We start from the raw sequence: 23,461 nt of genomic DNA, 5'->3' as shown, positions 1-23,461 counted from the left end.
ATACAATGCTTTATCGATCACATGCAATATTTATATTGCTAGACATAATTGTAGTCACAACTAAGCCTCCATTTTGTATTGCACAATAGAAAAATTTGTATACAGTATCATTAATATCTTATTCTTCTTCTTCGATTGTAGGCAATGGTGACATCCAATGGTGTTTCTCACAGGTGAAGGGAACCTTGGAGGACGATGTCACCGAAGGTAAGTTGTGTTTACTTATATTTTACTACGTCATGAAGCATAATTGTTATCTTATCACCATTTGTATACCTAAATTACATGAACAGAATATCTCTATGTCTCCACCATATAAGACAAGATAAAAAGTTTTGTAATGTGAACTGTTGACTAAAAATCTTTATTATTCCTTGACTACTGTCTTGCAATCAATGTTACTTTTGTGCTGTTCGCTTTATATGCTTGATTATGAACACAAACCGCAAGAAGAAAGAAAGTACATTATTTTTGGAGTCTACACAACATTCTTCATTACCCTTGAGTAAAGTTTCTTTGTTATATTATATATATTCATTTTTTAAGAAGAGTTTTTACAAAGATCCCTTTAATTAACTGTTAAATTAATTTTTTCCTACTGCATTATTAAAAATTATCTATAACTGACACGTGTATTCTAAAAATTTCTTTGTGTTTATATTACAGCTGACATAATCTCTTGCGTCGAGTTTAACCATGATGGCGACCTCCTTGCAACGGGCGACAAGGGCGGCCGAGTCGTCATTTTTCAGAGGGATCCCATTGTGAGTAGAATATTGATCAATATACAATCAGCATTGATCAGATTTAGAATTGTATGTTAATTAGTTGAAACGTTGCTGCTGTTACCAACAGTGTCTGGCGCACCGTCCTAGTGTTTGATATGCCTTAGAGTTTTTTCTATAAAGGGAGGAGGAAGCTTATTCCTGAGCAGATATATCATACTTTCCGAGATACAAATGAATCACGTGTAAATAGAGACAGTATTCTATTGCTAATAAAAGATGTTCTCATTGTTATACAAAGTTTAAGTAACATATAAGTTTTTCTCTTCTTAAAATTACTGAGAACCTTGCAATTTTGCAATGTTTAGTTTTTTTTTTCTTACAAATTTTATCACGTTTTTACCGTTGAAATTGGATTCTAGCCAATTCTATTGTCTGCATGGTTATCTTTAGAGACTCACCCAGATGTACCTACAAAATATGTAAGACTTTTTTGTGTCTAGCACACGTCTCGTATAACTACACCAATAAAATATATTCCACACATTCAAAAGACACTTTAGAACCCACGTCACGTATGATATTTTGAAACAATTTTTACTTTCCCGAAGTCGTACTTAAATGTATCTCAAAAAAATTGGCAGAAAAATAAAAAATAAAAGCACAAAAACTCCTTCCTGCTCATTTTTATGGTAACATGCAAATTATATTACAGAGCAAATATTCCCTTTCAGTATCAGTGGCAATAGTATAGCATTGGCGAAAAACGTATAACAGATAGTATTTATGAGGAAAAAAAACGATAAAATTACTTTTAAATTATACTGTACCAAATGCTTATTAGACACAGCACACTGAGTTATATCACCCTGCACTTGAACAACGCTATTACAAAAAATCGTTCATACTCAAAATCAGTCATACCTAAACGTGTCGCAATTCTCTGACGGTAAATGATCCGCGTGCAAACGTTCAAATTGTTATTGGCTTAATCGTACGCATCTCGTTCATGACGGTTAACAACTTCCCACTATTGACTCGGTTTCCACTTATAATGATGCAAGTTCTTCGCTTCTTTCACGCTCGTCACAAGGTTGATACAGGACTGTCAGTTAACAATGCCCCCATCATATGTCCTCAAGAGATTAATCGAAGCTCAAACTTATCTGTAACGTTTTATTGTCACGTCGATTGAATGTGTTGTCGTTGCGCAGGGTCGAGAACGCTGAGTCAATCTTATGTATTATTTGTGCAGAGTAAAAACAGTATACCACGACGAGGTGAGTACAACGTGTACAGCACCTTCCAGAGTCATGAGCCGGAGTTCGACTACCTTAAATCACTGGAGATAGAAGAAAAGATAAATAAAATAAGGTGGTTGAAGAGGAAGAATCCAGCTCACTTTCTACTTTCCACGAACGACAAGACAATCAAGTTGTGGAAGGTCAGCGAAAGGGACAAAAGAGTCGAGGGTTACAATACCAAGGAGGAGAGTGGTGCGATTCGGGATCCTGCCTGTATAACTGCCTTGAGGGTGAGTTTTTGTATAGTCAAATATCAGGCACGTAAGCTTTTGTAAAGCGTAAAGCCAAAGTACTCCCTTGCCAAACCGAAATAAATTTTAAGTATTTCGATCGACAGATCGTTCTAATTGTTCCCACGAACTGGTATTCGGTTACACTAGTTAAGGAAGTAATAACCTGACGTCTCGTGTCAATGAAAATGTCTAACCGTGTGTCGCAGCACGACTAGCGTTAATTTTCACAGTACACGCTCGGGACCATCTCGCTCCAGCTGTACTAATGGCCTTCGATATCGGCTAGCACGCGAAGCAATCTCCCAAGGTGCTTAAAAATCATTTCGAATGCTCTTAATTCATTGAGTTTCGTTTACACCCAGGGTACCATTATTCATCTCCTGGCGTATCCCCCCGTGACTAATGCCATGATTATGTGAGGTGACAATGGCGAGGAGGTGGGTAGGAAGGTCAAATATGCACATAGTATTAACATAATATGATGTCATAGACATCATTTTGTTTAGGTTGAAAACGGTTGTTGCGTCGCGCAACTATCACCTATTTCTTTTACCGGACGTCTCGAGAGCATACGAGAGAGACAAGTTAAAGTCACTTCTTTTTTTCTCTCCCAAACTTATATACAATGTGCGAAGTAAGAGGAAATGCGTGTTGCTAGATGGAACATTAGTAGAATATTAGAAAAGTGCATGACATTGTTTGAGCTAAAATATCTTTGGGTGCAGGTACCTACCATAAAACCCATGGAGCTAATGGTTGAGGCATCGCCAAGGCGAATATTTGCCAATGCGCACACGTACCACATAAACAGTATAAGCGTCAACAGCGACCAGGAGACCTACCTAAGTGCTGATGACCTTAGAATTAATCTCTGGCATCTCGAGATCACCGATCAAAGTTTTAGTATCCTTTTCCAAAAACCATATGCATTAATATGCGTAACACACGGCCGACAGAAAATCATTGACGTTTTCTAATCTGATTTGATCTAATGGCCACAAGAACGTTCAAAGACATTTTCCTATCGAAGGTATACAGATATAGTAGATATAAAACCAACCAACATGGAGGAATTAACGGAAGTTATAACTGCTGCGGAGTTTCATCCTGTAGAATGTAATCTACTGGTCTACAGCAGCAGCAAGGGAACCATCAGGCTATGTGATATGAGATCTGCTGCTTTGTGCGATCGTCACAGTAAACTTTTCGAGGAGCCAGAGGATCCGACTAACAGGAGCTTCTTTTCGGAGATCATTTCGAGTATCAGCGACGTTAAGCTAAGTAACTCGGGACGGTACATGATCAGCAGAGACTACCTCAGTGTAAAGGTCTGGGACTTACACATGGAGACGAAGCCCATAGAATGTTACCCCGTAAGTAATTGGTAATCCGGAAACTGTCTATAGAACCGTCTTTCGATAACCACATTGCTTATATCCATGTGGCATCATTCCACTTGTAGGTGCACGAGTACCTGAGGTCGAAGTTATGTTCGCTGTACGAGAACGATTGTATCTTTGATAAATTCGAATGTTGTTGGAGCGGAAACGATTCCGCAATAATGACGGGCTCTTATAACAACTTTTTCCGAGTATTCGATCGCTCGACCAAACGTGACCTCACTCTAGAAGCGGCGCGCGACATCGCAAAACCGAAAACACTTCTGAAGCCTCGCAAGGTCTGTTCCTCATTGACACTCGTTAAGAATTATTCGAGGCTGGCGCTTTGTGTCGTAATTCTAGTTGAACTTTGAAATGATTTTTAAAGGTCTGCACTGGCGGCAAGCGCAAGAAGGACGAAATCAGCGTCGACTGCTTGGACTTTAACAAGAAGATACTTCACACCGCGTGGCATCCCTCTGAAAACGTGGTAGCTGTCGCGGCCACCAACAATCTCTTCCTGTTCCAAGACAAGCTTTAGCACATCTGTATGCAGGTACATTCGGCCAGTCGGCACGATCGATCGAAACGGCGCTCCACGCCGCGCCAGAAATGACATTTGGCGTCCAGTCAATTTCTCGGCTCCCGGGTATTCTTGAGGAGAAATAAGAGAGTTCTGTTTCTTCTCTGTCGTAGATAATACAACGCTACATACTGACGTGAGCGTGGCACGTGGAGCCGTAAGGTAGTGGCGGAGCAACGTGTGTCTGAATAGTACAGACGAAAGTCGACTAAGTGCACTGATAGTCGACTGACTGAAAAATAAGTGGTGTACGTAGCGCCGTCCACACTCAAAAAAGATCACTCTTACTCTGCGCGCATCCATATACTCATACATTGCACAGATGTTACTACTCTGTAGACATATGCATACACGGGACACACGCAACACACAACACGAGCCAAGACACACACACACACACACACACACACACACACACACACACACACACGTGGAACACAGAGAGGAGAACCACTGTGAAAGAGAGAGAAGAAAGAGGAGAGCAAGGGTGGTCGCATACAAAGAAAATATACGTAAACAGAGGCACATAAACTCTCGTTAAACATACATAAAGACATTAAATAATCGCGCGCACATATGTACATAAAAATGCATTGAAAAGAAGACACACTCGGCTCCCCGGACTACCATGTCCGCTAGCTCAAATAAAATTTCACACGTGAGACCGTTTTTAAGAGGGACGGACAAAATCAAAGCGGATCGACCTTACGGTGGTTCTGGCTTACGTTTTCGTTTGCCGATTACTTACGGACAGAAAACTCACGAGCTCATTTATGCTGACGCAACGTTTTGATTGTGAGAGGTTGCCGTGGCCCTGACGTTCGAATTCCAGGAATGCCGGTGCCCTACGACTAGGAAACTTTTGTAATCTCGCTGTTTTCAATACAGATCTACAAGATCAACTCGTGTAGGCAAGACTTAATCTTCCGTGCGCGTCATCGCATTTTACGTACGATCGTTAAACGACCATTTCCATTAATAACTGTATACTTATCAGAGCAACGTATGTTATCAACGGGACAATGCGCGGAACGTATTTGGCCAATACACACGGTACGAATCTTACATCGCTCTGCCTGCAAATTCTTCTACGGTCGCCTAATCCGACGCTCTCAAGTAAAATGAAACAGTAATAACAATCAAAAATACCTGCGGCTAGTAGTGGCGGGATAACGCGCGTTCTATGAAATCCTGCTATTGATAAGATAACAATCATCAACGTGTAATTACGTGAAATATCCCGTGTCGCCGAATGACGCGAGGCTCATTACATGTATTTGGAAAGAAAAACAAGAAAGAAGAAAAAATAGAGAAAATGTCGCTACTGTAACATCATTTTATTATTTCGCATTTGACTATGAAACTCGTCCCACTATTCGATAATGGCTCCTATCAAAGTAACTGTATCTAACACATTAATGGTGAAAATTGCATTTCGAAAGAGAAATTTTTTTTTTATCAGAGTCACTACCAATTTCTTCCCGTATACTACGTACGGTGCACAACTTTATTTCTTTTTTTATGTAATCTTGCGATTTTTTTTTACTGTTCGTTTGCAATATTCGCCGTTATCATGGATACAGTGGAGCAAGAGGATGGAACGATGCAATAGGAAGTTGCATGAAAGTCAAAGACTCGCTTTCAGATGTTTCTTATAGAATTTTAAGCGTTTCTATTTTTGAGATAAACAACGCACTACATGACGCTATTTTCGCTATGTATTCCAGTTTGTAGTCAAAGTCAAACATTCCGTCACATCAAGCAAATATCTTATACGATGTATTTTACGGCGAACTGTCAATTCGGTACCGTAATTCGATATGGTTTAACGACTTAAAGAAATACTTAAATCCTTAGTACGTAATTTAGATGGGAAAAGGACCACAGGTACATATTCAGACAACCTTTTACTCCAACTCACGTGGCAACATTATCACTATCCAAATGACGTACAAACCTTTTTTTTATCGCCTGTTCGGGCCGCAATATTGGACTAAATATTGGTGCGAATAATTCGTCGTAAAATACATCATTTCAAAGTATTCAGTTCAATGTATCACAGAGATCGTTAAATATCTTTAAAAATATCTTGCGCCAGTGTTACCGTATCTGTCGTGTCCTTCTCAAGCATAGAGACACTTAAAGAAACAATTGAGAGCTGCGAATACAATTTAAAGCTTTCTGCCACTTCTCAAATGGATTCTGTCTTGTCGATGCAATTAAGTACTTGTAGATCGTACCGCTATTCCGAGACACAAGACACAGATTACACGCATATTATACAGTACGCAAACATATTACACGTCGACTCGAAGGTTAATTGCTCGGTCGAATGTCTTGAAAATAATGAGAATAACAGTAGACAGAGTATAAATTGTCGAATATTTCTTATAGGTAATTTATTGATTCACGACATATACACGCGCGCATAAGCAGTCAACTATACGACTAGAATCATTTGTGAAAATAACCAGGTTAGGGAGAAACTTGAAAAACAAAATGAAAGCTACTCAACGGAACATGTGACGCGGTAAGGTGGCCTTGCGGGAACGTATATGGAAGGAGATGTGAGCAAGATCAAAGAAGTAAGATGAATGGACGTCCAAGAAGAATGAGATAGACGATCGGTCTGTATATGACAGGATTGCAAGGGGAATACAGGGAATTATAGGATCACTTGCGGGGGAAAGATGAGAACTTTATCGGATAACGATCGAATGGTCTCTACGTTCATCGCGCGCAATTCTACTGAATCAGGGCACAACAAAAGATTTAATTTCCTCGGGAATTACATCACTCGCGTCAGTTGCTTTTTTTCCAGGGGGTATATATTTTCCTTTGACCATCGATCTGTCTTGATTGACTTTTTATTTCCCTTTCAAAATATACCTACGTCGATACGTGTTGCGTTAATGCAGATTGTGGTTCTAGGTGAAACAGAAAGAGAGAGAGTACAAAAGAAATGGGATTTAATGAAAATGGAGAAGACAGAACAAGTGTACTTACACAAAATTTCTTATGGATCTAGACGTGCGGATAATGCGATGTAGGTGTGCAGACGTATAATAAAGACTCCGGCGAAGGGGCTGCGTGCAAAGGACGTAAAACAACAATGCAGACGAGAAAATCATAAACCGATATATCAGTGCTTCAGTAGCTACGTCGATAAGCTCTAAGGCTCCTGCTGATCGTTAGTAGTTTGGTTGTACGTACGAGACTAGTGAAAAACGTGCATTGTCGACGGATGAACAAAAGATGTACTATCTGGATAAAAAATTGACCAAAGCCCATCGCGAACTTAATCAAAAGAATGAAGTTTTGTAAAGCGCGAAAGCAATCTGATTGTTTATGATGGCCGACGCGTCCTTACCAAAGTCCCGGTTAATAACGATCCCGCTGTAATTTCAATACTGAATTAAAGAGAAAATCACTCGACTACATTGTCGCTGCGATTCGCTGTTCACCGACGTTCATTCTCAATGAAACCGATATTTTTTCGCAATCAATCCAAGGCGGGGTCTTGGCTTGTTAATGTTATTCACCTACGTGGGTCTCGTCCTATACTAGGTGTTTCCGATTCGATCGATCGTCGTGACGTTCTTCGTTGGCCGCGTGACGCAATTCTATTTTTATATTTGTCAAGCAGTGACGTACGGTGGCTTCTCATATACGCTTTTCACGTAAGTCGCGTCATTTGGGATCTAATGATATTCTATCTATCGGTACCAATTGGTTTTTTTTTGTAATTCATTGTTCTTCCTTCTTTTACAAAATCTTTACTGTGTCATCGAATTGCATGATTTCTTTTATTCACGAATAATATTATAATCCTGTACCACGTGGGCTTAAGGAAGTTACGTGTACGTCAGTTGCTTTGAGGACGTTATAGGAATGGAGCTGCCGGTAGCCTTCGGGAAGCGCTTTGTATCTAGATCCACGATTACGTCGCGCCTGAAAGAGTCGAGATTTTAATATACACGGATATGTTTATAACGAAGAGAAACACCAGCTATCACATCTTAACCAGTGATATTTGTCTCGAGTGACAGAGCGACTCGCTGAGATCCTCTCGACGGGAACTGTAATGTAGATTAGCGTACAATAATTAGGCAATTGTGTACTAATGTAAAATGACAAAGAAAGAAGTGCTGATGTATGGAAAGAGGCTGGTGGTCTAAGGAGAATGAGGAGTGTATGTATTGTGATTTTGAGAGAGAGAGAGAGAGAGAGAGAGAGAGAGAGAGAGAGAATTTTTGAGCTATACTTCTTAATTAACCATCGCGAGTTAACTGTTGTTGCGCAAGAACCGTCTTTGCGTGCAAAACTATATATATTGCATTATTTTTGTATTAAGTATTAGACGCTAGGAATATTTTTCTCTTGATAATATTTTTCTCCTTTTTTTTTAGTTCTTTCTTTTTGTTAACTGCTATGCAGGTTTAGTTACAGTAACAATGATCTGACTGCTCCGGTAACTAGGTAGGAGGCGAAAGTTTCAACGTAGAGAAGAATCTTCATTCGTGTCTGTCTGGCGGGCTCGATCGATAGTAAATCGAACGATACGCTTAACTATGTAATACACGATTATGTATATATGCGTATCAGCTCGTAGGATTTTCTTTTCATTTTGTCTTCTTTTCTTTCTCTTTGGAATGACTCGTAGAAGCGTACCGATAAACCTGGCGAATTTGTTTTTACTTGTCAGTTTCGCTTGTGCGTCTCTTGTGGTCACTTCGTCGCCGAGCGCTTTAGCCAATTGTGCGTGTCGTTTTTACGAACAGCGATATTTATCACCGAACCATTTTAATTATGCAATTCAACGGCTTGTGGAAATCATTGTGAGGCAATTTTACTTTACATTGCTTTACTTACATTAATTAATCACCCGATGCATAATTTAAAAACTGTTCATTGCGAAACAACTTTTCTATTGTTATGCGTTTAGCGGGTGGCCCATAGGAAAATTTACCATTGTCAATGGGTTTGGTTTTTTTTTGTTACGCTTGATAAATGGATGGAAAACAATTTCGAAAAAAAATCATCGGCTATGGGAAATTTTCTTACGGAATGTAGGACTGTCTGTAATCGTTGTCGACTGACTTAATCGGTTGCCACTTTTTCTATTTGGCTTATTTCACTGTCAAATTCATTAAAGAGCGAGGAAGGTAGAAAACAGAACAAGAAGATAACTCGGGGTTGATAATGTTACGATAATACATTAGAGTTAGCTCAGCTGAATTAGGACACTATTTTGACATACAAGATCACGTATAATATTACGATAAGGCATTTTATTGCGATGCTGGTAGATTGCCTAATTTTTTTTAATCTTGGTATTTTTTTATCTGTTAATCAGTTGTCATATGCATTTTTACAAGGCTTTGGATTATTTTGCTAGATTGGCACAGTATTTTTTGTTCGTATCTGTTTTTAAGAATTATCTTCTCATCAACATAAAGGCGATCCTCAGGAGCACGATTTTTTGCTTCGGCAAAATTTGTGGGCATTCGCGCGAGTACGGACACAGAAAGCTACGTAGAGTAAAAGGGGAGGAAAGCCATAAGCGATGGTCTCGGTCACTTATAAACAGACTTATAGTTTTATTTACTATACGAGATTGTGAATCGCTCGATGAGATATCGCCAGATACACGTGGTACGGTAGGACGTACAAAAAATGCACATCATCCAGTAGATGATGTGTTAGGTGATATTATGTAAACTAGGCTATTACGAGAGCTAGATAGGGAAAGAGAGGATGCCAGAGAAATAAATATTTATCAAAATCGTATATTAGTTTCTTATCTATACATATATATATATATTTTTTTTTTCATTGTTCATCCGCGACGAAGTGGCACTACGAAAGTTCCATGATTAATTGACAATTGGTTTGAGAGATCTCGAGTACATTTAGTTATAAAAATTTATGAATTTATCGCGTTTTGACTAACTACGAATACGGAACGGTACGCTCTTTCGATAAAGGCACGCAACTCGCGGTCATTACGAAACTTACGCTCAAATGCTCGCGCCGCTCGGAGTTGCTTCTCTTTATCTTGCGAGGGTATCAAGGAGATGAAACGAAAAGAGGAAAAAACAAAATAATGAAAACCGTTAATGTACTCGTTATTACTTGCTGTCGTACGCAGTTGGGTAAGATATATCGCTCCAATCCGATCATTCCAGCGAGGTTAATGACATTTTGTGCCATAGAAACATTATTTATGCCTAATGTGCTACATCGCTCTTTGTCCATCTATTTAGCTATCATGTCGATCTTATACTAAATTGTGCGTCTGCCTCTGTGACGTCGCTCAATTTGTCTCCTTCCTGGGAAAAAAGACGAGTTGCAATCCGACGGAGGAATATTACAAAAGAAAAGATTCAGAGTGTCAGGAACGAGGAGAGGGACAAGCGGAGGTATCTAATAAATTGGATAATTTATTTATCAGTATTAGATGATTTTTTACAATAAGGGAGACTTTGAAAATTATATTTTTGGAAAGAATTGTGTAGAAGTGAGGCGTAGGAAGGAAGATACGATGAGGTGTAGGCTACTCGGAACAAGAGAAAAGAAAAGGAAAGAAAAAAAAACTTTAGGATTCCATAAAGAGAGTGCCCTGTGGCGATTAAGTTTTTATATTAGTTTAGTTAAGGCTTTATCGATATACTTTTAATTAAAGGATAAGTAGGTAATATTATAGAGGGGTGTTTCAAGAGTCGTGCCTCGGACTGGTTTACCGAGCGTTTCATCCTGACTCTTGGGACACGCCTTGAGATTGATATTAACGGTTAAACGAACTCTAGGCGACGATAAGTGTCAAAGGGAGAAAGTGTCAAAATTCTCGAACTATACGATTGTCGCGCGGACAAAACGGATGGCCATAAAAATACGAAGTAAGTAAGAGGAAACGCGGGGAAAGGCGAATCTTGTTAAATCGCGTACGCGCGACGGCATATACGTGCAGCTGAGAATGAGAGAGAGAGAGAGACATGCGTGATAACGCTAACACCATATACATAAGACACATACACATATATATACACATAAATCTCTACTGCGAAAACGTTGTAAGTAAAGGAGAATGATGAATTTTACTATTAACGAACGTGAATAATAAAAAGACACTTGTATTATAATGTCTAATGTAATAGAATGTATTACGGATAGCGACGATACTTGCTGACGTACGCGAAGCGGAGACAAGAGGAATGAAAGCCGTAAGAGGGAGGATGATGAAGATGACGAGGATCGTTGAAGAAAAATATACGATGGAGAAGGGCAGGAACTTTGAGGGCGACGAGTCACTGCTGTTGGGAGAGACTCTATTTGTGAGATATAACTGATAAATTATCATAGGTAGCTAGCTTCGAACGAATGACGCTGAATGAATTTTCTGTACTTTCGTGTAAAATTGTCTCGAGTAGGAAAGCGTGCGGGTTTCCGAAGGCACTAAACTAAGAGAATGCTCTTTTTACTGCTGCAACAAAATATATAGTACCAACAAACGCTTTCTCCTGTCCTATCCAAATCAATTTTGCCTCTCGTCTCAATTTAGGTTACTTTATGCCCGTTTCCTCCGACGTGGCTTAAACCTGGTTTAATTTTTTAAATACAGTTTTAAGATGAGGTAACCAGAGTTTAAACTTCGATTAACGTCGGAGGAAACGGGCATTAATCTCCTTCCGACTGTCAATTAAGGTTAGCCAAATGCACTGTGTATTTTTGACCTCTTTCGTCTTATGCAACTCGCTCTTCACGATTACTTTTGAACTTGTCAAACGATAGAGCCGAAGAGATAGAGCTTCTTAATTTATACCGGTAACGCACACCCTTTCCTTCTGTCGTCAAATAATCGACGCTTCTTTTGAGTGAGCAAAAAATCTCTTGGCTGCTTTTCAAACAGCGACACTCGCGCCGAGCTCTGCAGTAAAAGTGCGAAGGTCGCACTCAACTGCGACGCAATCGATAATCGATTTTAATTCGATCCTCGATCTCTGGTATGGATCAGGAAAGATTGAACGTATGCTTCCAAATGATTAATCTTTAATTTTTAATTCCTAAACCCCCTCCCTTCGTAATATTGGTCAGCGAACAATAAGTAATTATTATTAACAATGAAATTATGAATTTGCATAATAAAAATACCAATACCGAATCTAGCGCTGTGCCTCGTCTCACTGCGACACAAGTCATTTATTCCTGGTGATTTTATTTACACGTATTTCTTCAATTGAGGATCATTTTAGTACATTGTTGGCTCTTTTTTAGTTATCAGTCATTTTGTTTCATAAACTAGTTCTTGAGTCCATTTTGGGTTACGTATTTAGCCTGTTTCGTAAATAATTCTGCTCTTGACATACGGCAATGTAATTTATTATTTAAACGGTTGGAAGCGGCGAAATCATAAGCGGCAAGGATTTTTACGACAACTTTTTTACTAGAGGCAATGTTTATGGTACATCCTACATGATTAGTAATCGTTTTGATACTTTTTTCACAATGAATAATCGAAAATTATTGCAAACGTCCAACCTGAATATTGAACTTGACACGGGTGATAATTGTTAGATCGAATGTCTCCTAAAGTTATATATTAATTTTTCTAAAACTGATGTCAAAGTAAGTGTTTATCTCTCGCAGGACGTGCAAATTCTATTTAGAAAAAGAATTTCTTTAAAAAATATTTTACTGATGATTTTGGTTCAAATTTTACTTGCATCTCGTAACAAAACGGTGCAACCGTGAAAAACTGGTTGGAAACTGGTTTATGATTGGTTGCGATATCCTTCCTTCCTTTCTTTCTTCCTTATGGCTGGTTCCAATAAGATGTGCCAGTTGGTTGCGATATATTTAGAGTTAACATTCAGTATTCAAAGTGAAAGTGGGTAGTTGACATTTGTAAGCCAAAAATTTGAGTGAAGTTAAACTAAAAAGAAAAATGACGCAGTACGGTTGCAGAATTGTTTGTTTTTGGTTTACTCGAAGTTTGTTACACAACTGATTATCAATCGAAATTCCATCATCTTCGTATTTTGTGCTCAATACCGTTATTTTATAATTTCGTCTTGGATTATTTTCAGTTTACCTTCTTTACTCTTAATTTATTTTTCACAAATTGCAACCATTATTTGTCAGTTGAATATCAGTTTATCAATCTGTTAAGAATGTAATTGATCGCCAATCAACTTAACGAATAACATACTTTAATAGGTCGTGACCGATAATACAATTTTCACAATCGATAACTCCCTTTTTACAATGTATATCCAGAATGAATAAATGAGAAATAACCAAGAATTTGAAATCATCTGTCATGATTTCGTACTCAAATCTCTAATGTATAATTAAAGGATAAATTAACAATGACATTGAAAGCATCGATAATATATTCGAATCTCGAATGAAAGCGAAGGCGATATTAAACGAATGAGTATGCATAATTTCAGATTTTAAACTGAAGTGAAAATTACAAAATGTTTGCAAGTTTCACTCGTTACTTTCGACCCAATTTGACTCAATAAATGCTGATTCATTAATAATAAATATTAGCAACGATTTCGTATAGAAGTTAATATAACTTTAAACATTCGCCAAATTTCATATCTATTAATAGGAACAAAAATTCGAAAGTATTAAGTATTTCTTACATTACAGCGCCTGGGCGATAAGCAGCCGCCAGCGAATTATGTTGCATTGCTGTTTTCAACATTTTTTCATTTCATCGAGGTCGCAATACTGGCTCTATCTGTGGCTACAATTTAGATCGGTTTACTGAAAAGTGTTCGAAATCCTCGTGCGTCTCGTTCGCCGATTCCAATTTTTTTTAAAAACCAGGTTTATTAACAAGAAGTTCTAACCTCACCTAATTTGACCAAGCCAAGCTTAATTATTAACAAGCTTGCTACAGTGGCGAAGAATTGTTTTCGAAGAACTGTTTTCAAAAAAAACTTTTCGTACACGTTTAAATCACTCTCAGTGCCCTCGTAACCTACAAGCAACTCCGGTAGGAATTCGCGTGCAGAAGGAAAATTTTGTGTATCATGTCAAGTGTTGCAATCACTCCTATCGTATCAAGCAATCAACCACAATCAACCTTCCTTCCTTTCTTCTTCTTCTTCTTTATATACAGGGTGTTCCGAAACTATCTGACCCGGTGGGTATGGCGGTGTTCGGGAGGCGTCACTGATCACGAAAATGACCTTCTTTTTGTCCGGAAGCTCTTAGTTTTTAAATGGGAGCAGGTCAAAGTTGACCAATCAGGACGAGGCGTCAAGAGAAACGTACGCACCTACGAACTCTGAGTTTTCTTCCCTCGCTTTTGTTTCTCGGTAGCTTGTTTCTTGTTTCCAATAGGCATGTCTTCGGCTGACGTCATCCTGCCCGAAGCCACCGAGAAACAAAAGCGAGGGAAGAAAACTCAGAGTTCGTAGGTGCCTACTTTTCTCTTGACGCCTCCCCCTGATTGGTCAACTGACCTGTTCCCATTTAAAAACTATGACCTACCCGACAAAAAGAAGGTCATTGTCGTGATCAATGAAGCCTCCCGAACACCGCCATACCCACCGGGTCAGACAGTTTCGGAACACCCTGTATATGGCTCTGGTTAGGACTTTTCTATTCCTTCCTTTCCATATTATGACTATATTCAGAGATGAATAGGGAGATGCACAACGCTACGGTTTTAGGCGATACCAAAATTATGGCGCTAAATCGTAGCGGCGAGTCTGGAAGTAGGATTTAGTAATCATCGCCTCCGTCGATAATGCGGATCACGAACGTGTAGCTTGGCGAGCAGTGGCTCTTCGCTACTTACCGCTGGTTCCCGAAACAACACTTACAACGAGGCAGCTCAAAGAATATAGCCTAAATATTTATTTTCTTTACAATCCTAAGTTCGAGCGTAAAGTGTAAGCTCGGTTGTCATATGACAAAAGTCAGCAACTCATGCCTGCCTGCACAGAAGTGCATGATGCCACCAGTATACGGAATAGATCTTTTACGGATATTGCGCAATAGAACTATTGTTAAAATCTATCAGAAACTATAGAACTCCTCCAGAACTATTTAAGAAGCCTATTGTTGAATCATTTTTAAGAGATTTTAATAAAGTGCGGTGCTTTACGTGACACGCGTGTAGCACCACAATTTTTGGAAAATTCGTGTTTTAACGATGTTACGCAGCAGAACTATTGTAAAAACCTATCAGGAACTATAGAATTCCTCCTCGCCGCTGGAAGCTGGGCGCGAGCCTCCAACCTTTCGGTCGTGAATCCGCTACCCTATCCACTGGGCTACGGCTGCCCCTTCATGGAATATACGAGAGTGATAAGAGAGTCAAACGCAGAATACAACTTCTCGAGAAGCGCAGAAGGGGTCTGCAGTGTAACGAGCCTTGCACACTAATGGCAGCGGACAGCGACCAATGGACAAGATGCTTTAGGTCTGAGGTATGACGACACATCTCGGTGCTCATAACCCATTGGTCACAGCTTTCCTTCCTTCCTTTCCTTATGGCTGACTCCACCAATGAGAAGATGTGCCAGTGGTCGCTGCTTTGTTGCTCGCTGCCTTCTGCCTTTGCTGTGGAAGACTGTGGAAGACCCATAAAACGTAAACTTGGAAAGCATCGCTTGTAAATTGTAGTCTTACTTGAGTCAGAGATGGTGGTGTAAAGGTACGAAAACGGTTATTGCTGCGAGACCGGGAACTCCTCCAAGAATATCTTTCACAAGAACGACTGGTTCAACCTGTTACTGATTAGTTTAGAAGAAGCATAAAGTACAGTTCAATGACTAGATAAAATTTGGCGAACGGACTTAAATTGTACATGATTGAAGGAGACGTTTCAACAACCTTGAGAACAACATCGTTCCACAGAAAGTTGCAAGTGTGAATTAGCTTTTTAAAGGTACAGCCTAAAATTAAAAGTTTGAGGGTGATAAAAATCTTTAGGAGTGACAGCTGTCATCTGTTTTGCATTGTACGTGTGTTCCTTGGTTTTGGATATAAGTACTTGACCTGTGTGCATTTCAAGTAAGTTGTCATTGAGGATTATTCAGTTTTGAGTGCAAATATAAAATATTTTACAATATCTTCATAAGCATGACTTGTGATTCTACATTTTTGCATAAGTTGACTGCTGTGATCTTACAGTTTTCGAATACTAGTTATGCTCGAGTTGCTCTTATTTACCATTGATAAGAAATCACTGGCAGTCAAGAAGAATAAGAAAATTTAAAGGGAAAGGAGTTTCCAACAATTACGTTTCCAAAAAGTTTACAATCCAATTTCAGCATTGCCTGATGCAACAATAATGAGGTAAAATGCAATGTCATTAAAGCTTAATATGTAGAAATCAAATTCATGACTTTTACAATTATAAAATGTATTTTTCTTTGCTATAACAATACACATGATATAATAACACAAGTATTTTAATGTTAAAGGAGCTGTATCTAATGGTTCTTAAAGCGAAACTAATCAACAACATATAAAAACAATACCTCCTATGGTGCCGTAAAAGTATTTTATGCTGCAGCTCGAACTGTAAATAACTAAATGATTTGAGAAATGTCAGCATCAAGACACACGATGGCTCTAAATTTTGCGGATGTCATAATGAGGGTGCCTCCCTTATTTATCATTGATGAACTGCTTAGAATTGGCTTAGACCTTCCTACAGGAGAAACCGTGACATTGAAAAATACAGAACATCGATTTATAGGAATGGATGCTCCAGACACTATTGTTGATTCCTTTGTTAGTGTTTCCTCCGAACCATTTCTAATGCAACTCTTCAATTTTAATCAATATTTCTACCAAACATATTTATTGATGATCCTTAAGCTGAGTGCTTGCTGCATAGGTGAGTTTTATAATCACACAGCCATATGTGTCAGATTTATTACTTTTCTATCTTATATTTTGTTCATATCTATTTATTTTATATTACATTGATTGATGTAACTTACTTTATAGAGAAAATATTGTCTCTCAATAAGGTGCACTATTATAATATATCCATTTTCATAGATACATCCTTTAATTTATTCGGTCACTATCAGTTTACTCTAAATAGATTTTTCGATGAAGTTTCGAAGACTTCATGTGTTATGTAAAACGTACACGGTGATTATTTTCATATATAATTTCGTTTTTCCTTATACGATCACTCAAATATGTGTATACAATTCAATTTCACTTGCTATTTTAATTGTTTTTTGTAATTTCACTTTCTGCCATATAATGTGCTTGGATGATGTCTCGTAATTTTTTGGGACAATATATTTTTATTATAGATTTAACAAATTCTCGGATAATACGAATATAAAAAGTATTACTCTAAAATTGTACTACAATATTGCTTAAATGAAATACATTTGCTCGATTACATATAACAGTATTTGCATTCTTTAAAAGAGTCGTTTTAATTTCTGGGGTCATTGTTTCATTAATCAAGGGCATGTGCAGCTTCGAGCGTACAGCCATAAAATGAATGTTCCATATCATTAATAACACGATATTCCAGATTATCTTCGTCATTAAGTTTATCGTTTATTTACAAAGTTTTATTCAAAATATTAATGATAAACGGTAACCTAACGAAATATTTCCATATACATTTCAGGCTCTGCGGCAGCGCTATGTGCTTTTATGTTATGGACGAAGCACCTTATCATAGTCTACTTGTACCTGATATCCATAGTAGTGATATTCATTTCGTATTGGTCGAACGTCAGCACAATGAAAGCTATAATTTTATACGGAAGCTCCCACGAAACAGCTACCAGCATACTCGATGACATACTGGGCTTGAATTTCACGCAAGTCATGAACTACGGTCCTGGATTAGTGGTAGTTGAGAATTATATACTGCAATGTATGTTAGCCAGCATATTCTGTTACGTACATCTGGCTCCAAGATATGCCATAATTCAGAAACTTCTGGTTGTCAGCTTTATGGCGCCGTCAATACTTGGAATCCATCCGCTACCGGTAATCATTACATTTATAAATTACAAACGTCGCAAGTTGACGTTTGAATTTTTCTATTATCACCACAACATAATTTGCTGTCTGTGTTAAATGAAGTATATACCTGTGATTATTTTCTTTCAGACTTCCGTTCTGTATCACGCACCGGTATTCGCCACGTTACTTCCTTTAGCCGTATCAAAGTTTGTTATCTGGTACAACGGCGTCACTATGTTGAAGACAATCTACCTAGGTTATCAGCATGCGCGTAACTTTATAAGTAACTACGGTCTTTCAGCACTCGCTGAAACCGAGTGGAGCCGGCTGAACGTTCCGTTAGTGTTCCGTACGTTTTGGATGCTTCGCTTAGGCGAGCAAGTAATTCAGATATTAGGGACTCACTATGGCGAAGAGACGTTCACTTATTACGACATGATTAAAACCCTCTTGGTCAACGGTTGTGAGACGTTGATCGCGGTTCTTGGTATGACAAGCATAGTCTCACTTATCTGTCACTACATAGGCTGCTTCTTTCAATGGGTGCTACTTACCGAAGATGGTGAAAAAAGTATTGGAACTGTATCCGCCATATTGTTTTATATCCTCGCTCTTCAGACAGGTTTAACTGGTCTCGACAGAGAGAAGCGTCTAGTTCGACTCTGTCGTAATTTCTGCCTTCTCTGCACGGCGGTGTTGCATTTCGTTCATAACATCGTAAATCCGCTTCTAATGTCGCTGAGCGCGTCGCACAATCCTGCTCTTCACAGGCATATTCGTGCTCTCTCAGTTTGCGCCTTCCTCATTCTATTTCCGGTATCTCTTCTCGTCTTTCTCTGGTCCCAGTCGACCGTGAGCACATGGTTGCTCGCTGTATCCGTATTCAGTATCGAAGTCATCGTCAAGGTGCTAGTATCATTAGCAATCTATTCACTGTTTCTATTCGACGCGTATCGCAGTGCATTTTGGGAACAACTCGATGACTACGTATACTACATAAGATCGTTTGGTAACACAGTAGATTTCGCCTTTGGCATCTTCCTATTCTTCAATGGATTCTGGATACTAGTCTTCGAATCCGGTGGCGCTATACGCGCATTTATGATGTGCATCCACGCATACTTCAATATCTGGTGCGAAGCCAAAGCTGGTTGGAGCGTCTTTATGAAGCGCAGAACAGCTGTGAACAAGATAAATTCCTTACCGGAAGCAAAGGTCGACCAGCTTCGAAGTCTCGATGATGTTTGTGCCATCTGCTATCAGGAGATGCAAAACGCCAAGATAACTAGATGCAATCACTACTTCCATAGCGTGTGCTTGCGCAAGTGGCTCTACGTTCAGGACCGTTGTCCTCTTTGCCATGACATTTTGTATAAGGTCGAGAATCCCAACGCGAATAAAGACAGTGTCGCTTCCGGCACCGAGCAGGAGAGAAGCAACGAGGAGAATCCCTTACTTCCTGGGCAGAATGATGATGCGCGACAGAATCGTGAGATCCAGCCGAATCGTTTAGACTCACCTAATTACATGCAATATGCGGAACAGCTTAACGATGATAGGTGAAGTCGAACGTAGCTACATTGTGATATAATGATATATAAATAAATTGTTACGTATATGAACTTTAATTATTAAGGGATTGATCTCCAGATTCTCGTTTAAATTCGTAGCTTCGTCTGGTCGCTCAAAAAGTTTTAGCGATTTGGTGGTACTGCATTATTTCAAAATCGTTGATTCCTGACGAATTTGAAAACAATCTGCCGCAATGGTCCAGAATATCACGCCTATGAGAGCACACGCTTCTGTGTGTTTCACAGAGACTTAAGTAGATATTTTTTAATTCCACTATATGCGGGTTCTTGTTATATATATATATATATTTAATCTTTGAATGCCATTGCTCACTTTGTGAATGAACTCTGTTTTTTCATGAGTTAACAAAATTACGCTTATTTTTGCTGTGGAATGCAAAGGAATTATCGATGCATTCGATCAATTTTTCGTATCAGCCTTCCATTTTTTTGTTGGTTAAGCAGCATATCTGGTATTAATATTTAAATTGTTTTATATTTTTTTTTTCCCCCACCTAAATTTGTGTATCCATCTATATTCTGTTTGTGACGTCTGCCGGACGCATACAAGTGTATTCAAAATTTTATGTACAAATATCTTCAATACTATGGCAATGTATGTTGCGTTTTACGTTAATGTAAGATTTTTCAAAAGTATATTTTTTTATGCTTCCATAATTTTTTCAAAGAAGATACTTCAAGTATCTTCCGTATAAAATAACGTAATGAGTTATTTACATATAATATTACGAGAATAATGGGAATTTTTCTCTTTTAAATGCACGTATCGCTTTGAAATTATTCATAGTGAATGGATACAAAAATTTAAATTTACTTAATCATCCGATCACTCGCCTTATAAAATTGATCGAATTGATTTCGGTTGTCACGCAAATCAAAAGGTTTTTTTTTTTCGTCTACTCGATTTTCTTCTATGTTACGTATGAGTGTTTCATAAAATCGTACTTAATACTTATTGCGCTAATATTCGATAAGGGCGCTACTTAAACTTCGTTAAAAAATGCCGTGCAGCTAACTGGGGATTACGAACGGCCATCTGGAACTTCCAATCAAAAATTCGTAAAATACACGGCATTGATGCATTATCTATCGAACTCGAGTGCACGGAGATTTGTGTGAGTGTTAAAATTACTGAAATGGCATTTTCGTAAAGAGTAATTGCAAAGTAAAGAAGTGAGATGCATGTAAAAATTTTGGCAAAAGTATCTTTCACGGTAAAAAAAATGCATGCCACCTGGCACCTTCATTTGTCAATTATATCGCAAAAAAGTATCATGCAAGTGTAGCTTGAAAAAATCAGCGCGCACTCCGTTTGCATCAGAATTTATTATTACATTCATATACATTGCGATATTTCATTTTTGAGGTTAGAAGGTACTCTTTGGTTTCCTCAAATAATTTTTGTTGTCATATACCGGCGATACTATTGTAACGGACGAAATTGCGTAACTACAAAGTGCAAAAATTTCCCGTCTTCTAAAATCTCGATATCGAAGAAAAACGATTTCAGAAAATACATTGATTATAATAATTTTCTAAATAACTATTGCAACCGTCTATAATAGCACGTAACCGATTATTAATTCCAGACTAGGTAAGGGTTTATTTAAAGTAGAATATGTAAAAAAAGATTTATCGAGAAATGATAATGGAGAGGCTGTACATTTTTTCTTATAAACATTGCATTCCGTTTTCGCCCAAACGGCGAATAGAAATAACGTGCGTTTCAAATGGGGTTCAAATCCTCGTAGCAACTGAACGGATGGCGCAAGACTATCATTTTAATGTTCGAGTCAGCAAAAGTGATCGAAAAAAAAGTTTACCTGTTATCAGAAACAGTGGTATACGAAGGATCAATCTGTTTTCCACTTCGCGTAGATTATTTGGAAATGATGTATATATCGATTGTAAATGAAAGAGTAATTAATTTCGTATGACTTATTTTATGTTGAAAAAATAACTATGTTCAAATAACAACATCTACCCGGATGGATACTGTGAGCTTGAAATCAAAAGTAATGTTCCAAAAAAAAAGAAAGAAAAAAACTGGTCTACTGTCAAAATTACCGTATCCATCTAACGTAACACGCTGTCTGAGTGAGCATGAAAAAGATGATGCATTGTAAAAATTAATTTTACATCGATGCACCAACCGGGTGAAGATTTATTGAATCCGGATAGGAGTAACGTGTGGGGTTGAAATAAAATAGTGATATAATTTAAAAAATAATTTATGACAGGGTCGTAAATGGTCAAAGGTCTACGGGATCTTGAACTAATTAAGAAGGTGCAAGCAAGCTCAAAAATGTATAATTCAAGGAAATAGTAAAGAAATATGTGCAACGCAAACTTCAATAACAAGCATCGTATCCGATATGACCAATTTTGGAGTATCGATCAAAACATGATAAAAGTTGACACGTATATCTTAATTATTTCCAAAAGCGTATATGTAATCATGAGAGGCCTGGGACTCTGGTACGTCTCTCTGATACACTTACTGTAAGTTAAAACTAATTATTCCATAAGTAAATGTTTTAATGACGATATCATATTTTACTAATAGAAGAATGAAAAAGCAACAAAAATATTCAATAAACGTTATATTTTCAAAGAGATTCGATTCCACCAAGTATTCAAAGCCAGTAACACTACCTACATATGTATCGCCTTATGAGAAGTTACCCGACGAGCATAGGCTAAATTTTTCTTTTATTTTTCACGGGTCAATATTCGTGTCGTCTCTTGACTCGATGACTTCAGTCAATCCAGGGCGTGCGTGCGCTGTGGTTTTAGTGCAATTGCATGAATTTAACGACAAGTAGGATGTGACGTAATCAATCCTGAAAAATTAGTGGGACACCTTTGACACCTTCAATACTCACATTAATCAACTGATTTACATTCATTAAGTATTATAGTCGCCGAGTAAATAAATAGGTGCACGCCACCTATAACGATGTAAGGTTGATCAGATAATGCAAAGGCAAAAGCAGAACGCCGTTTTCGCGTTCGATCGCGAGCAGTAGACTTCCGTAAAGTATAATAATTCTTCAGTCAGGATCGCGCACTTTCTCCGTAAGGCGATACAGGCGATTTCGCGTAAAAATATTTCACTTTTCCCACGGTATAGGTATCCGTCACTGTACGTACATACACTTCATTCCTTATTCCTGCTCGCGCATTGCTTTGTCATGCGTCACGTCGCATTTTCACGTTTCCACCTGCTGTCTTTTTCAATTCTACCCGTTTATAGTCAGATCTACGTTTTGTTTGGATCAACCTACGAAACTTTATGATCGCTTTGCTGCGCACGCGGCATTCTCTTCTTTTCGTGACGTTCTTTCGCCCTCTTGTGTTACGTTCTCTCTTGCCTTCTCTCTCTCTCTCTCTCTCTCTCTCTTCCCCTCCCTCCCTCCTTCTTACACCGTATTTCACTCTCTCTCTCGCACTTCCACTTCTCTCACATCCCGCTCACGATGTTTCGTTCGATCTCGGAAAGTCTGATCCCAGTTGAGTGCGGTTTGCCGTATAGCGTGGACGTCCGACTGAGAAAGAAGCGTCATCACTCTCAGACACCATTTTACAGAAGAATCTTGTGTCTTGATCGAGTTTGTTTGTTGAAAGAAAAAAAAAACATAAAGGTCAGTATACGCGTAAGGTATTTT

At 38.4% G+C, this 23,461-nt stretch overlaps 2 protein-coding genes across 4 annotated transcripts in view; both read left to right on the top strand.

The window, feature by feature from the left end:
• Window positions 1-12,385, top strand: part of LOC107268687 (protein phosphatase PP2A 55 kDa regulatory subunit) — a gene marked incomplete in the record, with an annotated part of 34,754 nt that extends 22,369 nt beyond the window's left edge. The window contains 8 exon segments of the mRNA XM_015741714.2: window positions 142-207; window positions 667-764; window positions 1,981-2,259; window positions 2,988-3,165; window positions 3,301-3,635; window positions 3,725-3,940; window positions 4,030-4,197; window positions 4,338-12,385. Coding sequence (XP_015597200.1) covers window positions 142-207; window positions 667-764; window positions 1,981-2,259; window positions 2,988-3,165; window positions 3,301-3,635; window positions 3,725-3,940; window positions 4,030-4,182 — 1,325 coding nt within the window.
• A 3,388-nt stretch (window positions 12,386-15,773) lies between these two features.
• Window positions 15,774-22,411, top strand: LOC107268674 (protein TRC8 homolog). Of its 3 annotated transcripts, none has more exons than XM_015741691.2 (5): window positions 15,775-16,138; window positions 16,384-16,548; window positions 16,677-17,095; window positions 17,858-18,225; window positions 18,349-22,411. In XM_015741691.2, the coding sequence occupies exons 3-5, from the start codon at window positions 16,801-16,803 to the stop codon at window positions 19,762-19,764; spliced, it is 2,079 nt and encodes a 692-aa protein (XP_015597177.1). In that variant the 5' UTR covers window positions 15,775-16,138; window positions 16,384-16,548; window positions 16,677-16,800; the 3' UTR covers window positions 19,765-22,411. The 3 variants fall into 3 exon arrangements, with proteins under 3 accessions (XP_024941688.1, XP_015597177.1, XP_015597176.1); XM_015741690.2 differs by having other exon boundaries at window positions 15,775-16,263; XM_025085920.1 differs by lacking the exon at window positions 16,384-16,548 and having other exon boundaries at window positions 15,774-16,263.
• The last annotated feature ends 1,050 nt before the right edge of the window (window positions 22,412-23,461 follow it).

The sequence above is a fragment of the Cephus cinctus genome, unplaced genomic scaffold, assembly GCF_000341935.2.
Source record: "Cephus cinctus unplaced genomic scaffold, Ccin1 Ccin1_scaffold0577, whole genome shotgun sequence".
Taxonomy (NCBI): Eukaryota; Metazoa; Arthropoda; class Insecta; order Hymenoptera; family Cephidae; genus Cephus; species Cephus cinctus.
The sequence above is the reverse complement of the archived record's forward strand: the minus strand, read 5'-3'. Positions and strand labels throughout refer to the sequence as shown.